We start from the raw sequence: 15,980 nt of genomic DNA, 5'->3' as shown, positions 1-15,980 counted from the left end.
TGGTACAAAGTCATTCTGAAATCTTCTTGTATTTCCTCTTTCCCTTCCCTTGCCTACCTTCCTGGTTTCATTTGCATATAAGATCTTTTTAATTAAAAAAAATCCTTTATAAAGAATGGGGAAAACTCTTAAGACTCACTTTTTAGAGATCTCTGAAGGGATTCCTGCCAGGCTGAGGTGTAAATGCTCTCTCTGTTTACTATAACAGAGCAGGAAAAAAGCTGTAAAGTTTCTCTGTCCTGGGATTTGGGTTGTGCCTGTGAGAACAAAGAGGAAGCAGCCATGTTAGCATTACAGAAGGCAAAACCAATCTTGCATTTAACTGCATGGTGGTAGAGGGCAGTGTAATTCCCTGATTTATTCAACTGTCTCAAATGCTTTGTGCCTGTTCTCATTTTGCCAACAGAATTCAGAAGGAGCTAGCCGAAATCACCCTGGATCCACCTCCGAACTGCAGGTATGAGACAATCAACTACCCGGCCTTTGGGGGTGCTGATGCAGTTGGGGGGTGGGGTGGGCGGAAGGATTTGCAGATTAAAAAAAAAAGTTAAGGTGATTGGAAGATTGCTCAGCAACAGAATTGTGCCGTTCTGCAGTATCTGTAGATGAATATCAGATAAAGCAGGAATTGTAAACGGCAAGAGGAACAAGTGTCATTAAATGGCTTTGACAGAAGGTTTGATTGCCAGTGACACAGGGTAAATGTCATATATGTTGGAAATAGTTGCCTTTGTTAACAAGTGTTTTGTTGTGTACATTTAAGCTAAATAGTGATGTGATCATGGATGTGATGTCTTAGTTTAGGACTTAGGAGATGTAGGATATTTGAGGCTTATGACAACATGAACTTAACCTGCATTTGAAAAAAAAAGATGGTTTCTCTCTCCAACTTCAAGTTTTGGTGTCAGTTTCAAAGATAATTTAAATGTCAAATGTTTCATTATTGGATGATATTCCAGGATAATATAAAAATAATTTTGTAGCTTTGGGGAGATTGTAAATTATTGGATGATTATTTTGCATAGAATTCTAAGTCAGCATAGGTGAATAATTCAGTTTTTGAGTGAAAGAGTGGTTCAGAAGTTCTTATATGCCAGTTGAAAGATCCCCCACTTTTTTTTGAAAATTAGGAATATGTTGTTTTTTGTTTTGAAAAATTAATAATGGGTTGCTGTAAGCAAAATTGCAGTTGTGAAATTTCCAGTGTTGGAAAATAAAGTTATTCAAGGATGTGGCTGAAACCTATATTGATTCTTGGTCTTAATCAATTTGTTACGTACTACAGTTTTCACTGACCATTATGTTGAATGCATGGCTAGTGCGAAGGAATATTGCAGCATTTTTTGTGAATGGCTATTTAATTGGATTCTGGGGAAAGGACTATCAAAGCCACGGAGGCTTGTTGTAGCTTTTCTTGTACAAGTGTGTGTGTGTGTGTGCATGTGATTAGCTTCCTAAAACATTTCAATCCAAAAATGTAATATTTATCATTTTTTTTTAAAAAAATAATAATTTATGATTACTGATAAGTCCCTTACTTTGGTGCTGCAGTTCCAATGCCATTTGGAAGCTTGTGGTACAACAAGTTAAACTAGAACACTTGCGGGCTTTTGGTACAGTTGTCGATCTGTCAAATCAAGTCTGGCACAGGCTTCTTTAATCAGTGAAAGAGAATATCTTAGACTCACTATAAAGCAAATGAGCTATGAGGGTAGAACTCCTAGATTGTAGCTATTCCTGGATCGTGGGGAAATTTGGGCTAGACACCTGGACAATCTCTACACCTGGAAAAGAAGGAATAATGACATACTCTGCTTTTCGTAAGGATTACTGCAACATCCCGTGAACTTCAGCTGAAAAATGGTCTTTGTGTTTTGTAAAAGAATGGCCACGTTTCCTTTGGGACCATTTCTGTCCTTTAATTCGCCACTCACTGCCCTTTGGAGTCACTTTGGCTCTCTGAAAGGCTATAGTGGGTGTGTGAGAATGAACAGGTAGGATAGGCTGATAATTTTACTGCAATCTCTAAATGAGAACCTTTATGGATTATGCTGCTGAAGTCTGACTGTGAACGATATTTTGCCTCGAGGGACAACTTTTTTTTTTTTTTTTTTTGGTTCTGTAGTGATATCCAGGAGAATAGATTAGTAATGCTTATTCTCCTTTGCAGCGCTACAGATCCTTTGGGGTAGGCAGGTGAACTTTGCAGTGTAATAAAACTCCATGAAGAGCAACAGCTTTCTTTTTTTCTTTCTCCGAAAGGAAAAGGAGTAGAAGAAGAAGAGCAAATGAATGCGGAAAGAAAAATCAATAACGGATCTCGTTTTGAAAAATATTTTCCCTTCTTCCCTCTCCCCCACCCCTTTCCAGGGAATCATTTCTTTTTGTTCTTGTCAACCCTTTGCTCCTTCGGTTTTTTTTGGGGGGGGGGTTGTGTGTGTGATTCTTTAACCTCTGGGTCCTTTTTCGGCTAGAAGTCAGTTTTCAGCTGGACCAGACTTTGTAGATTATATACATGGTGCAGAGAGAGGCAGCAGGATTGTGGGAAGGGAACAACCGTTCCTTTCCCTGAGGTAAAGTGTCTTGTGGGCAGGAGCCACCATGGCTAAGCATCAGAGCATGTCCAGGCCAGACATTTATGATTAGCCGAGAGTGGCAAATATACCTCTGCTCTGACAAGGTTGTGGAGACTGTGAGCGGTGTGAAAGAATTCTTTGTGTAAGTCTTCCAGGATAAGTAGGCCAGTTTAATGGTGCCTTGCCTGAGAGCTTCCCCCTCCCCCTCTCCATTGCTGCAGCTGGCAAAGGGAATTCCCCTCCCTGAATTCCTGATGATGTGGGTGGAGATCAGGATGGGCTTTCCTAATTAAAAAAGGGGGGGGGGGAGGGGAGTCCAGTTTTGGAATCTGAGATAAAGTCCCTGGATAAAAAGGAGGTCTTAAGTTTGCTTGTGAAGGCTTGCCAAGGAAAAAAAAAACCCACACCAAAAGACCTGAATCCTTTTAATATTCAAATTTATCTTCCATCATTCTTGGGAAGAACATTATCTCTGCCCAAATACCTTTATATTCATAAGTGCTCCACTTTCAGGAGGCAATTAGATTCTTCTGTTAATACAATACAGTTTGGCAAGAGGCATATTGTGTTCTGCTTGCAGGATGAGACAAAACGAAGGGAAAAAGTGGGTCTGCTATAAAAAAAGGTATTTTTTTTTCCCTGAGGGCTGCTGCTTTTGTTAAGGAATACCATCGCTTTTCTTTGTATTAGAACTTGGTTTAGCTCCAGCAGGGCTCTTGAAAGCTTCTGACAACTGTTTCAAAGTTGCGTTTTGTCTTCAAAAACCCATTCCCAAGTATATGTGCTTTTGGAGAACAGCTCTTTTTAATGAAATAGCCAATTTTTTACTTTAAAAAAAAAACTGAATTTGACAGCTGGAAGGAATTCGACAGCTGGAAGGAATTCGACAACTGGAAGGAATCATTATTCTGGACTGTATTTTGGCAAATGTCAGAATCTGTACTGAATGTGTGAATGGCTGATACAAATGAAGCAGTATTTTGTAGGTGGAAATACGATACATGGAGTGTTGATTGTCATGGTTAAGATTGCAAAGGCAAATGTGCTCTTTAATTGAGTTCAATTATTACATGAACACACAGTGCAAAGGGTGGGTGTGTGGCAACAATAGCAAAGTGATGTGTGCTCCAGCTTCCTTTCGGGATCTTTGTTGTTACTGTTATTTATTTCTTTTATCCAGTCCACAGTTCTGGGATTTCTTAGTACCCTCCTTCCCCAGATTGGCATGGCCAAGCTTCATTTCTAAAAAAAAAAAAAAAAAAAGGTCTGTGGCCACCTGCTGAGACATAACCACATCAAAGTTCCTTACATCCAAATAGAGAGTCCTTAAAGCAATAAAGGCAGGCTGTGATCTTTGTTGTTTTATGGTGGGGATCTGAGAATAGGAATTCTGCTAAATCTCCTTTGTTGAGTTAACATCCAAGGTGACATTTGAACCTGGGACACTTTTGTTTCTAGTAGCTGAGATTCCTAACTGTTGCAGAGCAGGGTGTAGTAGTAGGTTCAGAGTGGTCAGATTTTGCAAGTTCTGCCTTGGCGAATTGGACAAAAGGATACGTTTGACTTACGGCTGAATGTAAGAGTTGCTGTTTCTGTTTTCTGCCTTTAGTAGTACCAGTTACCTATGTACTTCAAATGTAGAGCAATAGGTGGAAAGCTTCACCTATCTTGCTCTCTTTTGCAGTTTATGTGTGCATAGATTTTCCTAGTGATGTCAGTCAGTTTGCAAGGTGGGTTTGCAACATGTGGGCGTCCAGATTTTGTTGAGCTACAGCTTCCGGCCTTCCTCAGCATTACTCATGCTGGCAGGCACTGCTAGGAATTGTAGGTTAGTAACATCTAAAAAGCTACAATTTCCCTCTCCCTTCTTCTTCCAAATGAGTTATAAATAGGGCTTCAATCACTCTTCCAAGTGTATACTTAGTTTGGAATTGTAATAAGGAAAAGAATAAAGATTTGCCTTGTTCTTTCTTGGAAAAAAAAGGAGATCAGTCTTCTCAATTACTTAAACTAGCCTTCCCCAATTGGTGCCAGCAAATGTCTTACAGAAGAGTGGGAATTGTAGTCCAGGTTTCCTTAATTGAGAAAGGCAGGTTTAAAGTCTTAGTATTTTAGTGTGATAGACATTCAACAAAGTCAGATCTTCCCAAAGTTGAATTTTTTCATTGTCCGAGTGAAAAGGAATCACAAATGTTAAAAGGAAACTTGGCTGCTTCTTGGGCCAGAATGATACTAATGTGCAAAGGAAATGATTGAATTACTTTAGGGTTGCTGTGTGTTATTTTGTTTGTATGTATAATTAGGGAGCCACTCTGCTAAATGTAATTGGGGATAATTTACCATGCAACAAACGTTGGCTTTCCTCATTGACTATGACTATTGCAAACATCGTTGCTTGCTCCTTAATACAATTACATTTAACACTCTTTAACTGATGAATGTGACTATTTTGCAGTTTGCTGACAGTTTGGATTGCCTTTTTTTATTTGTTGTCCTTGCGGGAGCAAAGTTGTCCTAATCCAACAACATTTCTGTTAGATTTCAATTTTCATGTCATCGTTCCGGCTTCTGTTTTGTTCAGATTCACACTTCACATTCTCGTGTAAGAATTTCTTATATTTCATCCATTTACATTTCACACTTAGAGAGATCTACTTCCTATTTTTATTTTAATCACACCTATCAAGGTTTCAATTTTTTCTTTAATGTAAAAAAGTTGAGTGTGATATTGTACATTTGGAAAAAAGTGTGGCACACATATCTTTGGTGCTATAGGGTGATTTAACTCCTATCCAACCTGAGCAGAATCATTGGAGCAGATGGGGAACTCCATCTTCATCTTATTCCATACCAGTAGTGGGTTTCTACTGGTTCGCACTAGTTCCCACGAACCGGTAGTGGCAGTGGTGGGAGACTCCACCCACCCATCTGGATGTCATCACTGACGCTCTGTGCATGTGCAGAAGGGCCGTGCACGAGCGAAGTGCACGCACACTCCCAGTTCTGAACCGGTAGTGAAGGTAAGAGGAACCCACTACTGCTCCATACTTTATTAAAGACATGTATTCCCATGTTTCACACATGGTTAGGTTGACCTGTATAGACTTAGAATTCTAATACAAGTATTGGCAATAAAATTGAACAAAAGGCAATTGTAAGGCAAGGGAGCTTCAAAAGCACTGTACAAATATTCATTTTTGTTAAATTTACATGCCACCCATCTCACAAATGGGCGGAAAAACCAGCAGAGATATCAATGATCAGTGAAGGAAGAAGCAATCAAATTTAAACAAGAAAAAAAACTGTGCACCACCAGTTTAAGGTGCTTGGCCTTGGAAATACACACCATCGGTTATATTCCAAAAAGCGGCTGAGTTCAAGGGTGGATTTATAATTTAATTTAAAATGACTATAATTTAATATGATTACCTCCCCCTATATATTTCATAATCCTCCCTTATTTTGTTCAACTATAAGTCAGCTTTAGAGAAATCATGGAATTTTTGTGTACTCCTGCACTAGATAATCAGCCTGTTCTGTAGAAGAACATTTTGTAGGCCCACCAAGCAGGATGTGCTTCTCCACAGCTGAATCTCAGATGTAGAGATAATCGAAGAAGAGTCTGCATTGACATGAACAGAAAGCTTCCCGATACTTTGGCTGCAAATTGTGAAGGGCTTTAGGTATTCTTTGTGGCACGCCTGGGAGCCAGGACAGTTGGCAAAGCTTTGTATAAGTATCATGATGTCATTATCCTGCTGCAAGGTTTTTGGATCAATTTCAGTTCCTTAAAGTGCCTCCGAACGCAGCACCATATAAAACACATTACAGCAGTCTGCCATAGAGATGAGGTAGTGTTGAGCACAAGTTCTAGTTGAAAGCATTTTGTACCACCCTCTGTTCCATTGATAAATAAGGATCATTTAATATCAGCATTCAGAAGGATTATTACAACCCTATCAAGCACAGAATATTCACCGTCCCTCTGCTTACAGGTCTTTACTTTATATGAACTGTAGATCTATTGGGATGTATGGATGGGGAGAGTATATGAATGTCGGCAGGACCTTGCTACTGGTTTTGTCTTAATGATGTAATTAGTGTCATACTACCGGTATAAGCTCTTCCCTTTTCATACATTTTCATACATTTCAATCATGGTTAAGTTGACCTGTATAGACTCAGAATTAGAACACAAAAATTGACAATAAAACTGAACAAAAAATATTTATTCATTTTCTTACATTTATATGCCACCCATCTCACATGAAATGTTATGATTTAGGTATTTTACATCATATGCAAAATATGATATGCAGGCCTTTTATTGCATTTATTGAAACTGTAGTACTGCTTTTATTGCCTCCCCCCTCTTACCCCCTGCCCCCTACCACAGATATTGCTGACAGAATAAGATTCCAATAAAGGAGAATATTTGTACTTCAGGGTTGAAATGAAAGATCCTTGGTGCTTTCTGAGCTTGGTTGTTTTCTTGCCGACATTTCATTACTAGCCCTGATGATGTTACCTAGTTTGAGTAATGAAACATCCAGCAAGAAAACAACCAAGCTCAGAGAGAACCCCTCAGAATAAGATTCTAATAGATTATTAGATTTATAGTGTGCACCTTTCAGGTGCCTTTATGTGCAAACATAATTTTTCAACCTTTTCTTTACTTTCCCTTTGATCTCTCAAGACCACATTCCTTGTAAATATACTAGCTCATGATTTCCAAAAAAGTAAAAAAAGGAATGGCTTTAAAGCAAGCAAAGACTTCTGCTGTAAAATTAAGCTGTAGCTAAATTGCAGTCTTGGAATTACAGTAGAATCATCTGTACTGTGGTATTACTATTACGTTTATTATTTCTGCTGAGTATTTGCTAGACATATTTATGTCATTATGTGGTCATTTTGATGTGCGCTGCTTCATATTTGAATATGAAGTGTGGGATAGAAGCAAATAATATTTTTCTACTAAAAATATTACTGCTGAGAGCTATAATGGGATTTCTTGTCCTATCAATAGTAAGGATACAATAGATGATTAATCGTATAGCAAATGTAAGTATTAATTTGGCTCAATTAGTACAATGACTATTTTATGTATTTATAATGTGCTTATTTATATCCAGTTCTTCCACAAGAGTTTTAGGATAGCCATTGTTGATGAGTTCAAGGTGCAGGATATGAAACTGATGCTGAAAAGGGAGTGGATGGAAACAAAGAATTTTGTAGCTCTATTATTTAAATTCAGACATATATACTTAATAAAAAAGAAAGATATTTAACACTAAAGAAAGAAGATGGATATATGAATGGATGGATACATTGATTGATGGATTTGTTCTACATGAGAAAATGTTGTTTGTAATATGACATCTGGCAACCTGAATTTTAATTTCTCATAACATAAAACATTAGAAGCAGCAATACCAGTAGCAGTGGAATTTGTTTCACCCTGTTTGCTTTCATATTTTTCTGTACTGTTTGCTGTTCGTACCAGTTTGCAGCCAATCATCCATATTTTGAAAAAAGTCCACATTACATAAACATTCATTAGGCCTGGACTTCTGGGAAAAAACACCCAGCCAAAAGTTGAGCCAATGACCATGGAAGAATGAACAGCTGACGAGTAAATCAGCTCTTTGATAGTTCCTCTCCGGACAAGGAAAGGATTTGAGATTGCCCACAAGTGCTCCAGAATGTTGCTCCTGGTGCGGAGCCTTCAAGACAGCTGTCTCTGGTGGGTTTATATCTCTATGAATCTAGAGAATAATCTTGTTTGAAATCTTGTTCAAACCCCTTTGTTCAAATTCCTTACAGCTACTAGGAACATTTGGGCCAACAAGTTTTATAGCACCAAGTGAGTTTCATTCAATCTTTAGTGAATGAAATAGGGAATGGAGTTTTAAATACAAATTTACAGATTTTAAAAATTAGAGATGGGGGAAGAATTAAACAACCAAAATAATTAAAACTCTGATTTAGAAAGTTACAAATGGATTTAAGGGACCACATAAATTTTAAATAAGATTGTGGAAGTAATTATAAAGAATCCTTCCCATGAGAAAATGATTTTTGTTTTGAATTCTTATAAAAATGATAATAAGACTTTAAAAATTGTCACTAGAGAGAACTAGAAGGAACTAAAGATTAGAATTAAAGGAAAAGAACATTTAAATTTGACTTACAAAAACACGGAATGAAGCAAAATATTTTAATACTGAACATATACTGAAGGATATTTTTGAACAATGAACCAAGAAGTTGATTTTATAAAAGTATCTGTCTCTAGAGAGATTGTTTTAAAGATTTTATTAAAGAGGAACAAATTTTACATGACAAGATTGAGACTTATTTGAAAGTGAATTTTAAAATGGCAGGCTACAGATTTGACATGGAAGAAGATGTAACACTGGACATAAAAAGAAACTTGGTGATATTTTATATAATAAAAGGAATATATAAATAGTAAACCAAGAGGTTGACCTGGACAATTTTCCTATATTGGATTCACAGAAGATGATTGTTAAAGCTTTGAAGAATTTTTTGAGAAGGAACAAAAAAAAAAAAATCAATTGCTAGGACATTATTTGAAAGGACTAAAAATCAAGATTGTTAGAAGCAAAAGAAAGGTATAAAGTTGATTTATTTGATCAAGATTAAAATAGAAATGCTATCTCTGATAAACATAGCAAGATTGAATGACAAGGCTTTAAGAATTTCTTTACAGAGAAGAGAACTGGGACGAAAATTTCATTATTATATTTTAAGAAGGTGAAGAAATTTCTCTTTTTTTCTTTACTATATTGTTATTTTTCTTTTCTGCACCTTTTTTATTTTGTATTTTTATTGTAATTTTTAATAAAATTATAAACATTTATCAAATAAAAAAATAAAGAAACAAATAATTTGAATACAGTATGCTGAAGGGGATAAATAGAGAGATAGAGGTAGACAGACAGACAGACAGATAGAATCCATGTTGTTGGCATGTTTTTTATTCTTTTGTGAAGCCACTTAAGCACCCTCTTACTTCTGCCTACATTTGCAGATAAGATTCTCATGTATGGTTATTCTGGAGGAAGTTCACTCCAAAGGAATTTAAAGCACAAGGGCATTGCAATTGAGGACTATAATCCTATATTTCTTTATTAATTCCCATAGAGCATAGTGGGACTTAAGTAGACGTGCACAAGAGGCCACCTTTAAGAAACTCTCTTTGGGAACATGGTTATGCATGTACCCAAATACTTTCTGCAAAAGAAAAAGAGAATAGATTTGGAATAGGGTGTGGAGTTGGAACAATTTGTGGGAGTTTGGAGGCAGGTTTGACTCCTGTGAACCTGATAAAGAGAAGGTAGCCAGTCATTTTCTGAATGGATACAAACTGGTGTCTTCAGCCAGGAAAGAATAAAGTGAAGATGGGAGTGGATGGCCAAATACATTCAGATTTGTTAACCTAGAACTACAGAATTCTAGGGTTCTGTGAAAGCCAGTTTTTTTTTTTTAAAAAAAAAATAAAGTAGAGGTCTTTGGACCTCTGTGTCAATTGGACACAATTAAATAAAGCAATGGCTTATTTATCTTCAATCTCTGGTATATTTCTTCTTCCATAATACTTTCTTCCTTACGACAATTCATAGATTCTTCCAATATTAGTTATGGATTTTAGTATATTTTAACCTGTTTTTATTTTCCTGTTTTGGTTTTCTTTAAAAAGAAAAAGGATTGAATGTAGCAATATCGGACCAAGAGTGATGTTTTTGTACATGGGATGGTGTAAATTAATATAGGAGCAGTATGGGAAAAATCAATTATATGGAAAGAAAAATCTTTAAATAACTAACAAGTTCATTTCAACTTTTCTATTGATTTAGCATCTATATTGTGTTTATTATCTTATGTTTTTATTTACTTATTTTCATTTATCAACTTTTTATCAAGAACTGTGGTAGTGAAATGATTAATGTGCACAATCTTTACTGATTTTTCCCACAGAACAATCCTGTGATATCAGGCTGGGAAACACTGCTCACTTAGTAAGCTTCACGGTTGATGGAGAATTTAAACCTGGGTTTCCTCAGTTGTAGATCAATATGACAATGTAGCTAATGTTTTTTTGCGAAACATAGTTTGTATCCAAGCTGTTAAGATTTCTTAGTTTTCAACCTCTCCATGCACAAAATGACTATTATTGGTACACTATACCTTGAAAATTGATTGTCACTGTTGTTCTAGGCTGGAACATGCATGCAGTTTCAAGGAGTTCACTTTCAGTTGCAAGCAATTATAGACAACAGCAGGGAAATGACCAGTGCATGCATGCACCAGAGCAAAAGCTGGATTGAGATTCAAAGCCAAGTCAGTATTCAAGAGTGTAGTCCACAAACAGTCCAGCTGCTCAGGTGCTGCAGAACAATAGCCAGCTTATATGGAGTCAAATAGCCAGGTTTCTGGGCAGCATTATGGGATTCAGAGATATTTATTTATTTATTTATTTATTTATTAAATTTTTATACCGCCCCCTCTCCCGAAGGACTCGGGGCGGTGAACAGCCAAAATTAAAAACACACAATACAAATATTAAAATACATTAAAACAAAATTAAATTATCTTAGGCTTCTCCAATTTAAAACCCCGTTACCCATAAAATTCACCCAATTAAAAAATTTTTAACCCAGCCCGGCTTGCTGAAATAAAAAAGTCTTCAGGGCCCGGCGGAAGGTCCGGAGGTCCGGGATTAGTCGTATCCCTGGGGGTAGCTCATTCCAGAGGGCGGGTGCCCCCACAGAGAAGGCTCTTCCCGGGGGGTCGCCAGCCGACATTGCCTGACAGACGGCACCCTGAGGAGACCCTCTCTGTGGGAGCGTGTTGGCCGGTGGGAGGTTATCGGAGGCAGAAGGTGGTCTCGTAAATAACTATGAGCCGGGGAGTTGAGGTTTGAGCTCTGATTTAGGTCAGTCACCTGGGTGTGGTCAAATTAAGGCCATCACCTCTTTTGTTTCTTGAGGAACCAAGCGTGGTGTGTGTGCTCAGTTCTCCAGAGTTTTTTTTTGTGTGTGTGTGTTCTCTGCCAGCAATCATGCAGAACAGGAACAGAACAAGTTAGATGACCTCTGTCACATTACTTGTTCTACGCCTCTTCTGGATGATTACCGGCAGAGTCTAGGTACTAGATTGCTTCCTGGTTCCTGTGGCTGGCATTCATCCAGAGCAGGCATCTCCCCATCCCAGTCCTTTTTCTCCCTGGAAAAAGACAGTTGGAGACCATGGCAGTTGTGAACATTTAATCAAACAGAGACATCAAATTGGGAATTTGCAGGTGGGCTCATTTCCTTTTATCTCCAGCTTTGCATTGGAGACCCTGAGGGCTTTCCAAGTCAATTGTCTCATGCTAATGTGTGACTCTAAACTGCATCCAGGGCATTATAATTTCAGGGAAAATAAACGTAGTTAATGCAGAGCAGTATCTTGTTAATGAGAGTTCCAGTTTAATCTCTGTGGAAGGTGTAAATTCTTCAGTGTTTGGAAAAAATCTCAGTCTCTGAATTCACAGTAGCTCTATTCAGGTGCTATAGAAACTGGAGAGTTTGCCAAGTGTGTGCTCATGTCTTTCTCCTGAAGACTTTTATACATTCAACTTGAGAATCTTGGCTGGGATGGAAGCCAGTGCACGTCTGAAGATTTGCTAGTAATATGGCTGGATTTTAGGGAAGCTTCTGGATATCACAATGGCTTAGTGAATCAAATTTGGGGCAGAAATAGCAGAATGGAGCGGTGTTTTGTGACTCAAGTACTCTTCAGATGTCCAAAAGAAATTGATTTACTTTTCTGGTGCAATGTGGAAAACAATTCTGTTCTAATTCCACAACAGGAGGCCCTTGTTTTTCTCCCAGATACACCTATTACAGGTTGTTGGGATTTGATTCTATTCCATATCAGATAGTCTTCTGATAATTTTATTTCATTGCAATTACAGCTATGGTATTTCTTGTTAAGGCTTTGCACCAAGGAGCCAATCACACTCTCTTCCCACTGTATATATTGCAGGTTCAGAAAAGTTAGATCAGTAGATTGCAGAGAATTGGGAAGCCATGCAGGCAAGGCGGTCTCTACCTAATAGAATGGAAGACTTTTGCCCTCTGAATGCGGTAGCTGCCAGCTTTAAACTATGGGCTTCTTTCTTCTGCCTTTTCAAATCAATGGCCATGTGGTTTCCTGCTCTGGAAAATTTCTGTCTCTTGTTTACAAGCTGCCTTTCTCCAGCATCCAGAACTTCCCATTTCACCAAATACATCATTTACCCTTTCTTAGTTATGAACACCCAGTTAAGGGCTACCTTCCTTCCTTTTTGTTTGACATTTTTGCCACCCATCTTGCCTAGTGGTGACTCTTAAAACAATAAAAGTGGTGGCTTAAAAACAATAAATACTCATAATAAGAGTTATATAATTTACAGTTTAAAAGTTGGGGAGGAAGGGAGCCAGATATACATATTTATTTATTTGCTTTCTATAACTGCCCATCTTAGCAAACGACTCTGGGGGGCTCATAATTCAAAAACATATATTTACAATTAAGATCTTAAAAAACATTTAAAAACAATAAAAACATTAAAACAATAAATTGCCTAATTCGACTACATATAAAGCAAGACATCTGGCCTGTTAACAATATAGCAAGGATGTCTAGAGTTTCTTAGTCATCCAAGTCATAGTTGTCTTAAAGATATTTTTTCAAAAGGCAACTGGGCTGGTTTCTCTTTTCTTTTTTCTTTTCTCTTTTTGTTTCTCTTCTCTTTTTGTTTCTCTTCTCTTTTCTTTTCTTTTCTTTTCTTTTCTTTTCTTTTCTTTTCTTTTCTTTTCGGAAGACATTTCACTTCTCATCCAAGAAACTTCATCAGTTCTGGCAGGATAGTGGGGGTGATGGAAGAATTAGTTCTGACAGGATGGGTGTGTGTGTGTCAGAAGGATCATATTTCTTTGCAGTCATCTTCTCATTGAGAGCTCGTGAGGCCATTTGGGGGCTTATCTGTCCTCAGGGTCACCTGTATCAGACTGCAGATAGGCTCGGGATGCACACAGGAAGGGGAGTTGGGGGTCTTGTCTTAATCCATCAGCCACCTCCAGTGTGATTCACCCCTTTTGGGGGCCCAGGCCAACAGGCAGATCCAGGTATTCAGCCATTAGGGAAGGCCAGAAGTCTGGGTGCGGATCTCACCTCAGGGATGGACAGAATGCTCTAAAGGGCAGGAGCCATGGTAGAAAAGTTTCTTCTCCTGGCTCCTGCCAGCTGAAATTCCTTGACCATAGAGGTCTGCAACCTATTTTATTCTGTAGGCCCACGGCTGTCTGCCTCAGAAGTGGAGAACTCTCCTTTGTTTGGAATTTCAAAGCATCCAGGGCATTATAATTTCAGAACAAAGCTTTGATATTCTTAGCTACACAGTTGTTGCATCCAGCATTGCATTTTTTCCCCCAGGAATTGGCCACGATATGATCTTGAAGTTCTGTTAGGCTTCTTTGAAAAGATATGTGAGGTCAACAAAATTAAGTGTCGTAGTTGAGAGAGTTTGATGGTGGGATTTGGAAAGAATGTATTGATTATTGTTATAAATAAATTTTATTTCTGTTTTTGAGCTTTACAGTGCTATAATGGTTTCTTCCCAAAGTTCTTATGATGTGGCCTAATAAAATTCTAGAGAGCATTATAGGGACATATACTTTTAGTACTAAGGCTCTGAAGAAAAAGGCTGGATATGAGAGTCAGTAATATTCTGTATCTTGGTTTCATTGGGTTTGCCATCTCGATGGTCCATGTGCTGGTTGATATTCTCTTGGGCATCCAATAGTCAACTTTTACAAAGTTGGCTTGGCACCATTCCTCCAGAGAAACAGTATTTCAGTAAGATGTCTGTTTAACAATGTGGAATTGGGTCAAAGTGGATAGATTTTGGGTTTTTTGTTTTTTTTTTTAACACAGTGCCTTAGCGTGTTTGTCAAGCTTCCTAGAAACAATCTCTTTTTTTCTAATCCCATTAGCAGAAAGATTTGAAGCTTTTGTGACACCATCCAGTATTTGCTTTGCTTTGAATTTTACCTAAAATGTCTCCAGAGAGTTTTCTGAAACAATATAAAGAATTTCCTTAAATTCCTTTAATTCTTCTCCTAAAGTTCCAGAATGAGACTAGAACTGGGCCATCATGGGGTTTGCAAATGGTTAATATACTACGAAGCTTAAAGAAAACTAAAATGTGTCAGTTGTAGAAGCTGCAGAATTAAGACAAAAAGTATCTTTAAAAAAATCTTATGCAGGAGAAAGATGCCCCCATCTAAGGAACATTCTCCCCCACTGAAATACATTTAACGAAATTGTATTCCCAGTTACTCTATCCACAAAGAGAGGAGAGAAAGTGGGGGGCCATCTGTGGAGTTTTAATAAAAGAGCTGGTGGATTTGATGTTGGTGGATGTATTGATAAAAAGTTTCCCTCAGTGTCCCAGTTTGGATTTACTCAGCTGAGGCATCAGTCAGCATTTGGAAAAGGTGGGCTTTGGTTGTTATTTAGGCAAACATGAAATTTGGCTATTGTCGCCTCCAAATGCTAAACTAAAACAACCTGCTGGCTATAAATTGTGGCAATATATTCCAGTTCACTGTTTGTCTTGGATTTTGTGTATTTTTTGCTTAATGTCTCTTTTTTTTGCCTACAAAACACTCATATAAACAGGTTTCTTGCTGGTAATCAGAACTTTTGCAATTTTTTGACAGCTGGTTGCTTAATTTGCTTGTTACTGAGCCGATAAACTCGGCCTGATGGGGAAAAAAATCTGTACCATTCTTTGTTTAGAAATAATATCCAACTTGGAAAGCAACTTTCTTTTCCTAAAATGGAAAGATCGGGCAATTCACCTTGGACTGGGAATTCACCTTGGGCTTGGTTTAACATGGCTCGGTATATAGAACATACCAACTCAATCTATAGGTCCTTCCTGTTGTTTCCCTAATATATGGGTAAGATGCATCACAATTAGTCCTCAACTTACAACAATTTGTTTAATGACTGTTTGAAGTTACAACAGCATTGAAAAAAGGGACATACAACCATTTTTCACACTTAAGACAGTTGCAACATCCCCATGGTCATGTAATCAAAATTTAGACGCTTGGGAATAAATTCCCGTTTATGACCGTTGTAGTGTCCTGGGGTCATGTGATCATCTTTTGTGTCCTCCTGACAAGCAAAGTCAATGGGGACTTAACAACCATGTTACTAATTTAATAACTGCAGTGATTCACTTAACAACTGTAGCAAGAAAGGCTGTAAAATGAGACAAAACTCACTTAACTGTCTCAATTAGCAGCATAAATTTTGGGCTCAGTTGTGGTCATAAGTCAAGGA

The 15,980-nt window shown here is 37.7% G+C and overlaps 1 protein-coding gene across 4 annotated transcripts in view; it reads left to right on the top strand.

Moving 5' to 3' along the window:
- Positions 1-15,980, top strand: part of UBE2E3 (ubiquitin conjugating enzyme E2 E3) — a 114,590-nt gene that overhangs the window by 3,831 nt on the left and 94,779 nt on the right. For all 4 annotated transcript variants that reach the window (XM_070949726.1, XM_070948959.1, XM_070950487.1 and 1 more), the window contains one exon: positions 407-457. In XM_070949726.1, coding sequence (XP_070805827.1) covers positions 407-457 — 51 coding nt within the window. The remainder of the gene's footprint in view (positions 1-406; positions 458-15,980) is intronic.

Source organism: Pituophis catenifer, unplaced genomic scaffold, assembly GCF_029215685.1.
Source record: "Pituophis catenifer annectens isolate HBS135680 unplaced genomic scaffold, rPitCat1.0.hap2 SCAF_1, whole genome shotgun sequence".
NCBI lineage: Eukaryota > Metazoa > Chordata > Lepidosauria > Squamata > Colubridae > Pituophis > Pituophis catenifer.
Note: the sequence above shows the minus strand (reverse complement) of the source record. Positions and strands in the feature narration are given on the sequence as shown.